The sequence below is a fragment of the Trichechus manatus genome, unplaced genomic scaffold, assembly GCF_000243295.1.
Source record: "Trichechus manatus latirostris isolate Lorelei unplaced genomic scaffold, TriManLat1.0 scaffold00118, whole genome shotgun sequence".
NCBI classification, from domain to species: Eukaryota; Metazoa; Chordata; class Mammalia; order Sirenia; family Trichechidae; genus Trichechus; species Trichechus manatus.
The window spans coordinates 1,079,122-1,097,043 of NW_004444054.1; the positions used below are offsets into that span (position 1 = coordinate 1,079,122).

Sequence of the window (17,922 nt, forward strand, 5' to 3'; positions counted from 1 at the left end):
TACAGATTGATCCCTCCTAATGATGTGGCCAAAGTGAGCAAATCAGACAAGATCTCTTGTGAACGTTTTCAGAAGTAGATCGCCAAGCCTTTCCTCCTAGTCTGTCTTAGCCTGGAAGCTCTGTTGGAACTTTTCCACCATGGGTGGCCTTGCTGGTATTTGAAATACTGGTGGCACAGCTTCCAGAATCACAGCAACACGCAAGCTACCACCACCCGATCAGCTTGAGTGTTTCCAGTCTCTTAAGATTGCATATAGGAATCTCTTAGGATGGGACACTTCTGGAGATGGCTAAGTTCACTCATGCTATATTTTGATTCTGGGCCACCTCTGTCCTGTCCCCTGATATATTCACTACATCTCAAACAGAGCTTTTGCTCAACTGAGAAACCATCTGCCAATCCTTCAACTGTATTAAATACCATCTGCACCCTCTTCAAATGAAATGTGCAGAATTATGGAATGCTGAACACCCTGTTTGACTTTATAGACCATCTTGTCTATCCTCAAAAACAATACTGTACAGTTTGTTGGGTACAGAGTGCTAATGTGTTCGGGGTCATTTCATACTATACAAAATATAATTCTTGCTTTTGGATTTATAATCTGTTACATATAAATCCCAGCTATGCAGAATCTCAAGGAGCCCTGGTGGCGCAGTGGTTAAGTGCTTGGCTGCTAACCAAAAGTTTGGTGGTTTGAACCCACCAGCACTCCAGGGGAGAAATATGTGGCAGTCTGCTTCCTTAAGGATGACAACCTTGGAAACCCTCTGGGGCAGTCCTCTCTGTTCTATAGGGTCGCTATGAGTCGGAATCGACTTGGTGGCAGTGGGTTTGGTTTTATGTAGAATCTCAGTAATTTCAAGTCCATTAGTGGCTATGACAGAACACTGTTCAGCTCACTTGCTTTGGCCACGTCATCAGGAGGGATCATTCGCTGGAGGAGGACATCACGTTTGGTGAAGTAGAGGGCCAGTGAGGGCGAGGGAGACCCTCGGTGAGATGGATTGGCACAGTAGTCACAAGGATGGACTCAATGCAGTGGGGAGGGTGAACTAGAGCACTGTAAGACTAGTTAGCAGCAGAACTCCTTGCTAGGGGTTATGTAATGTGGATGTCCTCCTACTGAAATAAGGAGTGAATGCTGGCCTTATAATGTTAGTTACTTTACACAATGATTAGCTGGTTACTCAGTTTTAAAATCTTTAGAAAAAATTTTATTTATAATCTTATTTTTTTCTCCAATCACCACTGTGTTGCATATAGAAATATTATCATGTCTTTCATTAATGAAACATACTAGGAAAAGGGAAAAATATATGTTCTCTAAAGTGCTTTTAAGGACTTCATTTCTGTAAAACAAACCATTATTCAAGTATAGGTAGGATTCTTTTATAGATATTTCAAATGTCTATCATTGTTTTCCTATCAGTGATGCATCATAATTTCCATTAGTTACACTCTTAAATCTCTGAGAGAGGTCAGTAACCCATTTTGCAGATACAGAAACTGAGGTAAAGCGTTCTCCTTTGACTCTATGTGAGACTGCAGCATGTCAGAGATTATTGCTTTTGTCTTCATCAAGTTTTCAAATCCCTCCTTATAGCTTTAAATTTCAATTTCTTTTATAAGTCCAAAAGTGGAAAGTATTTTGAGATTTGGTCTTCTGTGTACCGGACAGGAGCCCTGGTGGCACAGTGGTTAAGCACTCAGCTGCCAACCGAAAGGTCTGCAATTTGAACCCACCAGCTGCTCTATGGGAGAAAGATTTGGCAGTCTGCTTCCATAAAGATTACAGCCTTGCCGTGGAAACCCTATAAGGCAGTTCTACTCTGTCCTATGCAGTCGCTATGAGTCGTAATCGACTCGACAGTGGATTCGTATGGTTTTATGTATTGGATACACCCAAACCAAAAAACCAAACGTACTGCCATCAAATCAATTCTGACTCATAGCAACCGCATAGGACAGAGTAGAACCGCCCTATAGGGTTTCCAGGGCAGAGCTGTAGTCTTTATGGAAGCAGACTGCCGCATCTTTCTCCTTTGGAGTGGCCGGTGGGTTTGAACCGTCAACATTTCGGTTAGCAGCCAAGTGCTTTAACCACTGTGCCACAAGGACTCCCTATTGGATATACATGACTGTGATATTCACAAAGTGCTCCAAGTGCATGGTGCCATGAAAAGCAAAAGCTAGGAGCTGTTTCTCAGACTGTTGCTTCTAGAAGAGAGGACATGTGTATTAATAAGGCGTTGAGTATAGAGTTAGTTTACATTCTTCAGAAGTCACAGCATATGATATGTGCATTCAGTTTCTTTAAAATCACAATCATCTGTCTGAAGCGTCCTCCCCGGATTCTTCTTGTACAAGAGGCACATAGCTCCCCTCATTCCAGTTGGTGCATTTGACAATACTATAAAAGCAAACAAGACATTTTAAAATTGACATTAAGGCAATACATAAGTCATCTGTAGTCCATCTTTTCCCCAGTTACATGGCTTTTAGGAGCCCTGGTAGCACAGTGGTTAAGCACTTGGCTGCTAACCAAAAGGTCGGTGGTTCCAACTCACCCAGCCACTATGTGGGAGAAAGACCTGGCAATCTGCTTCCGCAAAGATTACAGCCAAGAAAACCCTAGGGGGCAGTTCTGCTCTGTCACATTTAGTCACTTGGAGTAAAATTGACTCAATGGCAACGGGTTTGGTTTTTGGTTTTTACAAATTACGCATAGAAGTTGCAGACTGACCTTTTTTAATCCAACTGACTCTTTATGCATAATGTTTGGAAAATAAAAAAAAAACCTACATGAGTTCTTCCTCTGCCAGCTCGCCAAGAGGCCCCACCTGGCCGACTGCGTACTCTGTGCAGTCCACATAAATAGTTATAACTAAAACTATAACTGAAGTTCACGTCCAATGACTGTAACCAAAGTTAGAAAACAAGGACATCTGGAAATAATTAAAAGAGCGTGTAATTTTAGTTTTAAAAATATGTAGCAGCATAGGCTTAAAAATATCTCAGAAGCCCATCAATATTTACCTTATTATTAGAAGTGGTGCCTTGTCATTCATCTATCCAATTACAAAAGTAATATATGTTCTTAATAGAGTATTTATACATATGTGAAGAAAATTAAAATTACCCATTTTACTTCTCATGTATACAATTCTTAATTGAGTAATTTTTCACTACATGGATATTCCATAATTTAAAGGAGCCCTGGTGGTGCAGTGGTTAAGCGCTCAGCTGCGAACTGAAAGGTCAATGGTTCAAACCTACCAGCCGCTCCCTGGGAGAAAGATGTGGCCATCTGCTTCCGTAAAGATTACAGCCTTGGAAACCCTATGGGGCAGTTCTATTATATCCTACAGGGTTGCTGTGAGTCGGAATCGACTCAACAGCAATGAATTGGTTTTTATTTTTTGGTTTACCATAATTTAACCATTTGCTTATTGTTGGACATTTTGGTTGTTTTTAATTATTTTTCCATAATAAGCTTTTTTATATATACATTTTTGACAGCATTCCTGATTATTTCATTAGGATAGGTTTCTCAAAGGAATCGGGGGATTAAACACTATGAACTTTCTACAGAACGGTTCCGATACGAGTTCGTGAATTGCTTTCCAAACATGATAGTGCTGAACAACACAACCAGCACCGAGGCGGGAGACTGACGCCTCGTCAGGTGCTCACTAGCTTTGCATGTATTTTTAATTCGGCCAATTCAATTGGTGAGTAGCCTCTTTTAAAAAAAGATACCTAACAAAGATGACTTTTCATCAACAGCACAGAGGAATTGTAAATACTATTGTATTGTGAGCTCGCCTGCTAACCAAAAGGTCGGCAGTTCGAATCTATCAGCCACTCCTTGGAAACGCTATGGGGCAGTTCTAATCTGTTCTGTCGGGTCTCTATAAGTCAGAATTGACTGGATGGCAGCGGGTTTGGTTTTTTGGTTTGGTTCATGTCTTACACAGAACTAAGTATCAGAATTCATTGAGAAATAAGTATTGCGCTCCTAATAAGACATAGGTTCAGCCCTTTAAGTAAGAGTGTAGTCTTCGTAGAATGCTTAAGGAATCCCTGGGTACTTGGCTGCTAACTGAAAGACTGCAAGTTTGAGTCCACCCAGAGGCACCTCAGAAGAAAGGCCTGGCCATCTACTTCCAAAAAATCAGCCATTGAAAACTCTATGGAGCACAATTCTACTCTGACACACATGGGGTCGCCATAAGTTGGAGTCGATTCCACGGCAACTGGTTTGGTTTGGGTTTAGAATGCTTAAAGCATGTGCTCATAGGTCACCCATGGTCCTGGCATCACTTTTCTCCCTTACTCACAGCCATCCCCCACACTGCTCAAGGGAAAGCCGAGAAGTCCTGACTACATGTTGACCCCTCTTCTACTGAGTCCCACCACTGTGCCACTCACCATGGACGAAGCCCAGCAGAGACGGGAGAAGGAACTTCCAGCTCGATGCTTCGGCACCACAGTCTGTGTCAAGTGCATTTGCTTGGGTGTTTCAACAACCACTTATCTGGTTGGCTCATGCTTTTTGGTAACTCAAAGGTGAAGGGATAAATATATTATTTCTTCTACGTTTATGTCTCTGGTCTAGCTCTTTATTGTACATACTTCTTGTTATGTACCATCGAGTCCAGTCTGACTCATGGCGACCCCATGTGTTACAGAGTAGAACTGCCCCGTAGGGTTTTCTTGGCTGTAATCTTTATGGAAGCAGATTGCTAGGTCTTTCTTTCGAGGAGCCACTGCGTGGGTTCGAACTGCCAACCTTTCGGTTAGCAGCTGAGTGTTTAACCCATTATTCATGAATAAAATGTGGTGCTTTGTATTTAATTGAAAATTTGCATTTAAAAAGGGGAGTCATTAAAGAAGCCAACTCTCTGGAAAGAGAGCTCAGGTATCCTAATATTCGGTGTGTTCTAGCTGATCCTTGTCATCTACCCAAGAATCCTACTAAAGTACATGTCATTACTGTGTTGATCAGAGGACATGACACTATAGGAAATCACAGTCTGAATCTATTCTTACGTGTTAATTTAATCAATTTTTCATATTGAAAGGGATGGGATAACTTCCTGGGGTCGTGATCTAACCCAATTTCTGGCCCATTTCTGGTCAGCCATGTCACTGTCTCTTCCTAAGTCTCCAAAATTCTTGATGGATCTCTTCATGTCTAAAAAGTTCTTGAGAAAAGCATAATCTGAGGCAAAACTTCAGTAAACCTATGTGCTTTTACCGGTGGTGTTAGGGAGTTCACTTAATCCAGCTACCCTTTGATAACATGATAAAAAATAAGTACATACCACAGACTGATGGCTGGAATCAGCAACAGAGCAGCCGATAGCAGGAAAGTGAAGCCGGAGTACCAAGCGACAGTGGCTGAGTAAATTCCATTAAAAGCAGAAACAGCAAGGACTCCACCCAGTGTCTCTAAGACAGAAATGCAAGCAAACAGGGTACCTGTTGGGGGCAGGGGGTGGAAGGAGAACAATGAAAGGCTGCATTACAAAACAACAAACAAAACCTTAATGAGGAAAACGGTGAATCACTGAAAACAGCAAACATGGGGGCACTTCTTGGTGAACAAAGTTATTCCCTCAAAATCTCCAAGAGAGGTCAGTAACCCATTTTGCAGATGAACGAATTGAGGTAAAGAGTTCTCCTTGAGCCGTGAAAACATGCTGAGTGAAATGAAAGACACAGAGGGACGAAGACTGTATGACCTCACTTATATGAAACAGAATAAGTAAATGCATAGAGACAAAATTGATTAGTGGTTACTAGGGGCTGGGGGGAGGGGGACTGGGAGTTATTCCCTAAGGGGTACTGAGTTTCTGTTTAGGGGGATGAAAAACATTTGAAAATGGACAGTGGTGGTGGCTGCATAACATGGTGAATTAATGAATGTCACCAAACTGTACACTTAAAAATGGTAAAAAAAAATGAACCTTACACCAAAAATATCCCCCTGAAGTCTTCTTAAAATCAAATAATAGTTTAGCTTAACTAATAAAGAATGTCTGCCTTGAGCACTGTGCTCTTTTAGGAGCTATCTATATGGGATTGGTGAAACCCTGGTGGCGAAGTGGTTAAGCGCTACAGCCACTAACCAAAAGGTTGGCAGTCTGAATCCACCAGTCGCTCCTTGGAAATTCATGGGGCAGTTCTACTCTGTCCTATAGGGGCGCTATAAGTCAGAATCAACTGACAGCAATGGGTTTGTTTTTTTTTAATATGGGATTGGAGCCCTGGTGACACAGTGGTTAAGAGCTACAGCTGCTAACCAAAAGGTCGGCAGTTCGGATCCACTAGCAGCTCCTCGGAAACCCTACAGGGCAGTTTTACTCTGTCCTAAAGGGCCACTATGAGTCAGAATCAACTCAGTGGCAACGGGTTTTTTAAATATGGGATCAAACTGACAACAGCAACTCGAAAGATTAAATGGGAACCTTAGGTGGCAGTGAGTTTATGTTAATGGAGGAGGAACAACTCAGAAAAGGCAGGTGAGAATGGCTGCACAACTTGAATGTAATCAATGTCACTGAATTGTACATGTGAAACAGTTGACTGGTGTATGTGCTGTGTATCTTCACAACAACAACAACAAAAAGAATGGAAACATGGTAAAAATTGCAAATTTGTGTGATATATATTTTGTCACAATAAAACAAATCACATTAAAAAAAAATGTTTGTGAACTTGATGTGGGAGAATTTGAAAACACAAAATAGCTTGGGTTCCAATGACCATAAAGGCAAAAGCCAAAAGAGGCAATGGCAAGTGGCAGCTACCTCATTTGAAAACCGTGATGTCTCTCCAAGCCACCAAGGCCTCAGCCACAGCCACAACTGACCCTGTCCTTCAAGATGCTTTCTCCCACTCTCCACTCCCATGCTAATCTGTGAGACCCTGTAAAGGCAGGGTGGCCCCTGGCAAGCACGGTTCTCAGGTCTGGCTACAGGAATAGTTGAAGGGAGAGAGGTGAGTTCTTGACCACACACACTGCCATGTGAATTTGATCCCTCCCTCCCAACTGATAAAAACATTCAGTCACCAGAAGATTCTACTCTGTCTGGCTCATTAAGTAACTACCTTAAGTAACTACCCTGTGCTAGTGAAGGTTCATGCCACAGTTTGATGCTAAGCGATTGATTAAACCATTTTTCTGTTTCACGTGCTTGTAACTGCCTCTGCTCCAAGGTGGCTTGCAAGATCAAGAAGAACGGGGATTCTGCTGCCATTCGCAATTCCTACACAGCGAGTTTGGCAAATGACAAGGGGCCATTAAGCATTGTCCAAGACTGTGACATGATTGTATGGCCAGTCCTCCGATTTTGGCTTTGTCTGGAGTTCAAGTCCACACTGACTAAGGAGTCTATCTACTACACTTGCAAAGGACAGTAGCATACGGGCATACTGTCTCCATGATTGATAGTAATATTTTAATTCAGTTTAATTGGGAGGAAGTCCTCCTACTTGTCTAACTACATCATCGTTTTATTTCTGGCTCCCTTGCTACAGCCACAAATAGTGCTATGGAGGACTGCACAGGACCTGGTCCTCTTATGCAACAGCTTTAATCCATCCCTGATAGGAATGAGGTCAGACGGTGCACCATCTGCTTTGATACCAGCAACATGCGACTATGAAGTAGCCTTAGCTCGTGGCTTAACTTCCTGGAGCAGTTACCCTGTTTCATGGTTGAGATGAATAGGATTAAACAATAAATGCAAAATAGCGTATTTTCTAAAATTTTTTAAATGCAAATATAATCAAATGTAAATAAACCAAATATAATAAAAAAAGATCAAGTTTTTACCGTGTTGCAATTTCACAAGGAATACCTGGGTGATGATGAGGTAAACGACTGCCACAGCTATATAGAGCACATTTCAAAATAATACCCCAATTCCGTTTTCTCACTTTTCTTAATAGAGCTAGTGAGAGGTATCTTCTTTGAGTACAATGAAAGCATTGCAGCAACTTCCCTGTCCTCTGATTATTTTAAAGTGAATAATATTTTCACAAAAGGGCCATTTTTTTTAAAAAATAACAACAGCTACCATGACTGAACATTTTGATCAAAGACTCTATAGATGAATCCTGACTAAAAGGGGGAAAATGCAGAACAGAATTTAAAATTTTCATGGAATCTAGACTTTTTGGAGCTATAGGGTCTGGATCAACCCCCAAAATTATTGCCCTGAGATAATCTTTAAACTTTAGACCAAAAATATTACCTGAAATCTTAAAATCTAACAATAGTTTAGCTTAACTAGTAAAGAATGTCTGCCTTGAGCATTATACTCTTTTAAGATCTATCTATATGGGATCAAACTGACAACATTTCAAAAAATTATATAAGAAGCTTAGGGGGCAGTGAGTTTATGTTAATGGGGGAGGAACAACTCAGAGAAGGAGGGTGAGAATGTTTGCACAACTCAAAGAAAGTAATCAATGTCACTGAACTGTACATACAGGAACTGTTGAATTGGTAGTATTAACAATTCTAACAAACCATTAACTGAAATATGCTCTGTCTCCCTACCTTGAAAAACACACCTGATAATGATCGGGAAGGCAGGCACAACTTTAGAATTCTCAGATGTAACTCTTAAAGAGTTCCATGGAGGAACATGAAAATTCTGGAAAATCCCTCAGCCTCTTTCCCCAGCCTGAAGCCCACTCCCATTCTGCTCTACTCCTTGTTCCATCCTGCTCAGAAAGAGTCTTTTGTGCATAGGTACAGACATCCCACTCTGCAAGTCCAAGCTCAGGGTAGAACCCCCTAGAAAGAGTCTCTTCTTGGCCACCCCTTGGCCTAGAGGTATGTACCCTAGGAGAAAGGGCTCGAGGACGAGGATCCTCCAGGCACTCAATGGAAGTGAGGCCACAGCTGTTTCAGCTGGGAATTAGGGGAGTTCACGTAGCCAGAGTGTAGTCCCATTGAGGAGGTGGAGGTTATGAACTCCCAGTGGGTATATCCCCTTGGTCCTATGGTCTCCTCTCCTCCTGGGGCACAGGGAGCCCTCTAAAGCCCTTTCCTAACATACAGCTATCACTTAATTCAAAAGGAGTTGCATTCAGGAAAAGAGGTGTAGAATATTCTCAAGAATCAAATATGGATCATATATAGGTTTGACTTGGGATAGATTATAGATTCATTGTATTCCTTAAGCAAACGAAACTCACCTTGTTCAGAAGAACAAACCACTTTGGACAACATGGACCGTAGAACAGAGAGCGGCACAATCATAAAAATGAACAGCAGCCTGACTGTGAGAGAAATATTGGAAATCATTGGCTAAATAAATAAGAAAACTAAGGGTCACTTTCAAATGTGAAACATTCTCTAATTCTACCAACATCCTAACTCACTGCATCTAAAAAGTGAATTAATTACTTGTAGAAATCTATTTAACAGATTAAAATAGACTGTGGACAAGTCAGTTTAAGGTTAGTTTACTCCAGAATTGTTATTCCAGTGCTAAGAACAAGAGTTCTAAGTTTTAGGTCCAGATCTGTATTATCTGCCAATTGGTACCGATCTGCCTATTTTCCGCTAATTACGGTAGTAACCTTTTGCTTAGCAACTTGTGACTGTTAATTAGTTTTTTGTTTGGTTGATTGGTTTTTGCTTTTTTCAGACTGGGCATTCTGTTAGCATTCCTTTACTATATTGATTCATTTACTGATAAACCAGTTTGATACAGTCATGCTTGTTAATCTTCATGGCTGAATAGCTTCATGAACACAAATCGCCCCTCGTCTGAAATTATGACCCTTAATAGTCAGTAAAGGAGCCCTGGTGGCACAGTGGTTAAACGTTCAGCTGCTAACCAAAAGGTCAGCGGTTCAAACCCACAAGCTGCTTCACAAGAGAAAGACCTGGTGATGTGCTCCCGTAAAGATTACAGCCTAGAAGCCCTATGGGGCAGTTCTACTCTGTTCTATAAGGTTGCTGAGTTGAAACCAACTTGATGGCAATGGGCTTTTTGGGTTTTGGTGGGTGATGCAACGTTTAAGCGTGTGACTGCTAACTGAAAGGCTGGTGGTTCGAACTCACCCAGCTGCTCCGCAGGAGAAAGATCTGGCAATTTGCTTCCTTAAAGATTACAGCCTAGAAAACCCTATGGGGTAGTTCTACTCCGTCACATGGGGTAGCTATAAGTTGAAAATCAACTCAAAGGCACCCAACGACAATAGTCAGTAGCATTTTTAGTTATATGATAAAATAGCAATATATTACATTTGCCAATCACTTTAAAGTTTTCCTAGTGTTTTCACATATATTAACTTACTTGGCCTTGGCAGCACTAAGGGAGACAGGGAGAAAAACTAGCATGTATTGACTACTAGACATAGTGCTAGGTGCTTTACAGTTGTCTCTTCTACTATTCATTATAACTCTCTGAATTAGGTACTACTCTGCCCATTTCACAGATCAAGGCTCAGTAACTTGCCCCAAGATCACCTACTTCTATAGACAGAAATTTAGCCCAGTTCTGTCTGATCACACTACTTTCCTGCAAGGGAGAAAAGGGTTACTACCAATTGTAGAAAAGACCAAACTGACCTTTCCCAAGGCCCCACTTTACAGCTCAGATAACCCTTGCAAACTCTGACACAAGCCATCCACAAACACTTGAGTGGTAGATGGTTAAGAAAGCAGGCCAATTTGCCAAAAAGTAATCCATCAAAAAGCCAATTCATGAAATGACCTACTTGCTAAAAGATCAATTTGCAAAACCTTGTTTCAAAGGATTTTCTTCTTGAATATATTTAATAAGGGTGAATTTCTTCTTGCTGTAAATCTTTTTTGAGTATACTTAGTATAATCATTCTAAATATACTTATTGAAAGTCTTCTTAGCAACATTTTAAGAAATGGTCAAGTCGGTGAAAGCGATATTGAAGAATTGATTCTTAAGAAGAATGTGCCTCAAAACATGTTTGGAAAATTGTGGTGATTCAGTGAATTCTTTTTTTATTTCTTTAGCAAATTGGCTGTTGGCTTATTGGCTTCTGGCAAACTAGCTTTCAACAAATAACTTAATCAAACTAGAATGGGTTAAATAGAAAACTTTAAAGTTTCTCACCCAACAGACTAAATTCATTTTATGCAAAAATCAATATATGGTGAGTTCTCAGGCTACATTTTTTTACTCACCTAAAAACATCAGCAGCGTTGTTTTGGCAAAAGCTGTCATAATCATCCCTCCCAAGGTGGTAAAAAGTCCAATGAAGGCCATATGGATGTCATCCATACAGTAAGAAAAAATCCATATGCCTAGAAAACTGCTCACAAAAGAGACACTCCCCAAAGCTGACCCGTAACCTATAAAAACTTCATTCCAGCAGAGCGGTGAGTCCAACTCATAAAGGATAAAAACTGGGAAGATGCCAATTATCACGAGAAAATAAGTGATCATCGTAAAAAGTAACAAACAGAGCAAAAACTTTCGCTTACCAGAAATGTTTTTAAAAAGCATGTAAGTTCTGTAAAAGAGGTTTTTAAAGGCTTCGCTACATGACATGGAAACATTCTGAGATGGAGTCTCTCTAACGGGCGTGCCAAGGAAAAATAAAATGTAGATCAAGTTAACAGTAAGAGCTAGAACAACAATTAGAAATGACCACACAAAACCTAGTTCTCTAATAAAATAGCCAGAAGACAGTCCTGATAGTCCAGTAGTAAGTCCAAGTATGAAGTCCACGATAGCGATTCGAATTGTTTTCTGTCTTTTTTCTTTACATTGATCCACTATATAGGCAAAGCAGGCTCCCCAAAATGTGGTAGAATTGCCACAAAGGGCACCAATAAAGGTAGATGCAATCAAAAGCTGGAATGGCAAGGCAAAATAGGCCAGCAAACAGAGCCACACACTGGTGGCAAGAGCCCCCACAGACGACAAGACCAAAGGCAGTTTCCGTCCTTGGTGATCACTGTGCGACAGAAGTAAGAACGTGGACACTACCCCAGGAATCAACCCACTTAGGTCCATCTGCAGACTAAAAAGAGACACTTTTTTCTGAACTTCCTGCAAAGAAAAAGAAGAAAATGTGTTTACAGACATTGAACACAATGTGCATAAAGGCAGTCATCATGCACACTTTTCTTCGCCTCGCCAGTAGGTCGTGGATGGGAATTCTGGAACTTGGGTCCGAAACAGCTTAAATCTTCATCCGGCTCACAAAGCAAATATCGAGAGATAAATATCAGCTCTCAGTCATAATATTCAAGTACCAAGATGGGGGCCCTCACCCATGAAAAGAAAAATTTGTGTGTTGGTGTGTGTCTGTCTTTTCTCCTTCTGCCTGTCCTTTAGAGTATTGGTCTTTTATTGGTCTTATATAGAGGATTCATGGGGAGAATCCCAAAAAAAACCCCAAGGCTTTTGGTACTAGTTCTATAATGATTTCTCTTTCTTCTCTGAACAGTTGGCACTAAGAGATTATGACAACTGTTCTAAAGCAAGAACAATACCCTTTCCCATGATACGTCTTCCGATCGACTCTACGAGAGAATGAATGAGACGGGTAAATTCCACGCTCGATAGAGCTGTAGTTAGGAAGAGCTTGGTTGCCCTTTTTACATATGTGCCTCCAGAAATAGATTAGTGAGAAACTTATTCCTTTGTTTACTAAATAAAAGAAAATGAAACATAAAATGAAACCCAAAGAGGAGCTCCGAATCAACTAAAGATGGTAGCATGGCATGAACTAAGCAGTAAGACAGACTCAACTCCCCTGGAGACCAAGACAAAAACAAAACACACAGTGGTCGCACTAGTTATTTGACGGGAAGAATTCTGGGTAATTTTAAAGCATTTTTGGCTTGCCACGTCTCTGTATTTTGCAAGGGTAATAGAGTATGTACCATTTTTTATCATGAGAAATACTAAGCTCATAAGCTCATTCAAAAGAGAGAGAGATGTATTCATGTAAAATCTAGAAAGCACCCTGTCTTAGTTACCTAGTGCTGCTATAACAGAAATGCTCCAAGTAGGTGGCTTTAATGAACAGAAATCTATTTTCTCAGTTTTGAAGGCTAGAAGTCCAAATTCAGGGTGCTGGTTCTAGGGAAGGCATCTCTGTCCACTCTGGGGGAAGGTCTTTGCCTCAGCTTCTCTAGCAGTCTCCTTAGCATTCCTTGGAGATGGCTACATGGCAGCTATCTTCCCCCTATTCATGCCTGCTTGCTTCTGTGCTTAATCTGCTCCTTTTATATCTCAAAAGTAATTGGTGTAAGAGACACTCAACACTGATCTTGCCTCTTTTACATAACAAAGAAAACTCTATTTCCAAATGGGATTACACCCACCAGTATCGGGGTTAGGATTTACAACACAGATTTTTGGAGGTTACAATTCAATCCATAACACACCCTAAACAACTGATGAACTTCAATAATATCAAATATTGAATTAATGTTTTTTAATAGTAAGCCTGTTTTTATAGCCCTGGTGGTGCAGCAGTTAATTAAGCACAAGGCTACTAACCAAAAGGTTGGCAGTTCAAACCTACCCAGCAGCTCTTCGGAAGAAAGACCTGTCAATCTATTTCCATAAGATTATAGCCTAGGAAACCCTATGGGGCCGTTCTACTCTGTCCTATAGGGTCACTGTGAGTCAGAATTGGCTCGACGGCACCTAATAACAACAACATATTCATGTAACTCAAGCAATTTCATGTTTCCAGGTAATGTCCTAAGTCTCTCAAATTCAAACCTTGTCCTCTTTGCTTCTTGTTCTTCCTGCACTCCTCTCCCCCCACCACCAATACAATCTATCTTAGTCACTCAGTTGTTCTCACACCCTTCGCCTTCTTTATAGTCCCACAGTTGTCCCTCAAATGACCCTCATTAGTTTTCGCCTCGACTACCCTGGCATCAAGCTGGTCTCTATTCAGTAGAGTATACAACTGCCAGTCCTCTCTGCAAATCAGACACCTGATCCTGGGAACTCCTGTCAAAGCACGTCCTTCGTTTGTTTAACAGCTTTCCGCATCTCCCCATTGCTGTTGTGTGCCCTCAAGTCGATTCCGACTCATAGCGACTCTATAGGACAGAGTAGAACTGCCCAGTAGGGTTTCCAAGGCTGTCATCTTTATGGAAGCAGATCATCATAAAGATGACATGTGGTCACTGCTGGTGGGTTAGAAACTGCCGACCTTTTGGTTAGCAGCCGAGTTCTTAACCACTGTGCCACTAGGGCTCTTTATCGCTCCATTGCCTCCCAGATAAAGTTCATATCCTTAGATTGGTATTGAAGGTCTTCAAGATGGGGCCCAACCTAAGTTTTCAGCACTACCCTCACTTTGTTTCCAAACAGGGGTCCCTGGGTGGTGCAAACAGTCAACTTGCTTGGCTGCTAACTGAAAGGTTGTAGATTCGAGTCCACCCAGAAGCACCTCGGAAGAAAGGCCTAGTAATCTAATCAATACTGAGTTATTCACGTCTGCATAAGATTGCTACAGAGCCCTTGTTGTACACTGGTTAAGACCAAAAGGTCAACAGTTCGAATCCACCAGCCACTCCTTGGAAACCTTATGGGGCAGTTCTACTGTGTCCTATAGGGTCACTATGAGTCAGAATCAACTCGACGGCAATGCAATGGACGTGTGTATACACACACACAAATATCTGTCTGTCCATCTGTCTGTCATCTATCTGTCCCAATAAATTGAAAAATAAGACTTTCATCCATATAGAATTTCACAATGTTAAATATAAGTAAGATAGCTCAGTTTGGACTCTTATACCCATGCCCTGAAATATACATTACCATGCATCTCAATATGTCTGTATTTGTCATGTGGGAAGGAGTGGTGAGATCCACATCCTTGCCTTATTCCAGTATTAGGAGAATAGCATTCAGTTTTTTAACCATTAAGTATCATCTAGCAGGGGCCCTGGTGGTGCAGTGGTTAAGTGCATGGTTGCTAACCGGAACGTCGGTGGTTCCAACCTACTAGCCACTCCATGGGAGAAAGATGTGGTAGTCTGCTTCCATAAAGACTTACAGCCTTGGAAACCCTACAGGGCAGTTCTACTCTGTTCTGTAGGGCTGCTATGAGTCGGAATCGACTCAATGGCAGTGGGTTTCGTTTGGGGGTTATCGTGTTAGCTGTAAGTTTTTCCTAGGATAAATAAATATGATATCATAGTAAGAAGTCCAACACATGATCATAATATGCACTGTCTTCTTACACACAACTTTGCTTTTGGAGAGCGGTAAGAGAAAAATGTTTATTTATGCCATTAGGGACTCACCCTGTACTGCATGACATCACGCATTTTGGGCGCTACAAGGATAGTCTACAAACCCTTAAGTTTCTTTGAGTGAGCAAGTGGTGGAGCCCATCCAGCAGAAGCGGGTGCTAGAGAAAGGCATTTAGGGAACAACAGGAAGCATTTGCTCTTGTCTCTGAGGGAAGAGAATGTTCTCTGAGAAGCTGAGCAGGGACAGACCCTGAAAAGGGGCCAGAGGCAGTGCCTCCTGGGAAACAAACAAGCCCCTCTGTCCTAAGGACTAAATGGTGGTGTGCCGCCACACCCTGTCCCAGCTGTGCATGATAGGGTGGTTTCTGGTTCCCCAATCTGAGAAAAGCACAGCACCTGTAGGTCTTGAGCACCAGCTATAAAGGAAGTGCTCTCGGGCAGCTGTTCCCTTAAAAATTAATCTGATCAAGAAAACAATAAATGAAAACTGGTCAACCCATTTAAACATTTTGTAAACGTCTTCAAAAGGAGACCATTGTTGAGGGCACTGGGGGCTTGAGCAGCTGGCCAGGCTGGAGTTCAGGGTGGCACGTGTCACCTGTACAGACACAGAGGACTGGCCACCAACTAGATCAAAGCTTGTCTCACCTCACTTATCCAGGAGGACAAGAAACCAAAACCAAGCCCATAGCTGTTGACTCGACACCGACTCATAGCGACTTTGTTAGGACAGAGTAGAACTGCCCCATAGGGTTTCCAAGGCTGTAATCTTTCTGGAAGCAGACTGCCACATCTTTCTCCCGTGGAGTGGGTGGTGGGTTTGAATCGCCAACCTTTTGGTTAGCCGCAGAGCACTTTAACCACTGCGCCACCAGAGCTCCTTAGGAGGACAAGAGCAGCAGACTTTTCTAGTCACTCAAGTCCTCTCCTCCCTCCCACTAGCACTAGGGGACCTGTTCCAAGAGATCTGGTGAAGCAAATACAGAAACCGATGAAACCTGAACCTTCTCACTCCCAGGGAATGATGTATAATAGGAAACATTCTTGAAGGAAGACAAGATGATGCCATGAGTCCCTTGGCCCTTCTCTTTTAGTCTGAGGCCCCAGTACCCCTAATTTCTTTCAGCCTATTTCCCACATGACCTCACTTTAGGCCAGAACCTTGATGTCTTCATAGCTGCCCAGAAAGAATCAGTTCCAAGGACATTTCTCCCACAGACATCAGGAGATGAGTAAGAACAGGGGCTCTGCTGAGCAGCCAGGCCTCAACCCAGCAAGTTCCCGCCTGGCACTGGGGTAACGCTCAAGAAGTAGTACAGCCTTCCCTCTAAGGCCAGTTTTCACAATTTCCTCCCCACCTCAGCTCATCTTCCAATAAAGCCTGAATTCTCTTCTGTGGTTAGTTGCTGTCGAGTAGATTCTGACTTATAGCAACCCTATATGCCCCAGTCTTTAACCACTGTGCTTTAACCACTGTGCCACCAGGGCTCCGTGGATGATGTTTAAACCAAAACAAACCAAACCCATTGCCACTGAATCGATTCTGACTCATAGCGACTCTACAGGACAGAGTAGAACTGTCCTGTAGGTTTCCGAGGAGCGGCTGGTGGACCCGCAAGGCCAACTTTTGGTTAGCAGCCAAGCTCTTAACCACTGCGCTGCCAGGTCTCCTGGGTGATGTTACAGCCTTCCAAATCTGGCCCTTCTTCTCATCCACCACTGTTGCTCCAAGCTGCATGTCTTTCCAAAACATGCAGTATGCTTCTTAACCTCAGCCACTTTCCTTTTCGCTTGTCCTGCCTTCCCACTTGTCTTGTCTTTCCTTCTACGCTGAGTTCAATGGTCTCATTTCCCTAAGTCTTCCCCACTGCTCATCCCAGCTGTCAACGAGCTCTACCTTTTCAGTGTCCAGGGGCCTACTGTCTGTTCCATTCAGCCAGCAGTTAGCTACCTCGTCAGGGTTTTCATTTTTATTTTTCATAGATAGGTTCCATCATCTCTAAAAGAGTGCAAGTTCCTCAAAGCAAATACAAAGTTCCTCTTTGTATTTCTGGTGCCCCGTATGCTGTGGCACAGTGGTGAAGCATTCGGCTGCTAACCAAAAGGTCGGCACTTCGAATCCACCAGCTGCTCCTTGGAAACTCTATGGGGCAGTTCTACTCTGTTCTGTATGGTCACTATGGTCGGAACTGACTCGACGGCAGTGGGTTTGGTTTTTCTGGTTTCATACTTTGTTAGGAGCCCTGGTGGCACACTGGTTAAGCGCTCGTCTGCTAACCGAAAAGTCAGTGGTTTGAACTCACCAGCCGCTCCATGGGAGAAAGATGTGGCAGTCTGCTTCTATAAAGATTACAACCTTGGAAACCCCATGGAGCAATTCTGCTCTGTCTTACAGGGTCACTGTGAGTTGCAATCAACTCAATGGTAATGGGTCTGGTTTGGATACTGTGTTAGGGTCCCTCAGTGGCATAAGCGTTTGTGATCAAATGTTAACCTAAAGGTTGGTGGTTCAAACCTACCCACTGGTGCCACGGAAGAAAGGCCTGGCAATCTGCTTCTGTAAAGATTACAGCCAAGAAAATCCTAGGGGGTGGTTCTACTCTGTAACTCACGGCATCACCATGAGTTGGAATCGACTTGACAGCAATGGATTATGGTCACCCTTGAAAGA

General features: G+C 42.3%; 1 protein-coding gene across 4 annotated transcripts in view; it reads right to left on the reverse strand.

Annotated features, from left to right (window-relative positions):
* Positions 1 to 2,037: 2,037 nt before the first annotated feature.
* SLC46A3 (solute carrier family 46 member 3) overlaps positions 2,038 to 17,922 on the reverse strand; it is a 50,827-nt gene continuing 34,942 nt past the window's right edge. For all 4 annotated transcript variants that reach the window (XM_023738505.1, XM_023738506.1, XM_004384149.2 and 1 more), the window contains exons 3-6: positions 11,199 to 12,069; positions 9,222 to 9,305; positions 5,333 to 5,489; positions 2,038 to 2,415 (exon numbers count right to left, since the gene is read on the reverse strand). In XM_023738505.1, coding sequence (XP_023594273.1) covers positions 2,331 to 2,415; positions 5,333 to 5,489; positions 9,222 to 9,305; positions 11,199 to 12,069 — 1,197 coding nt within the window. In that variant the 3' untranslated portion in view covers positions 2,038 to 2,330. The remainder of the gene's footprint in view (positions 2,416 to 5,332; positions 5,490 to 9,221; positions 9,306 to 11,198; positions 12,070 to 17,922) is intronic.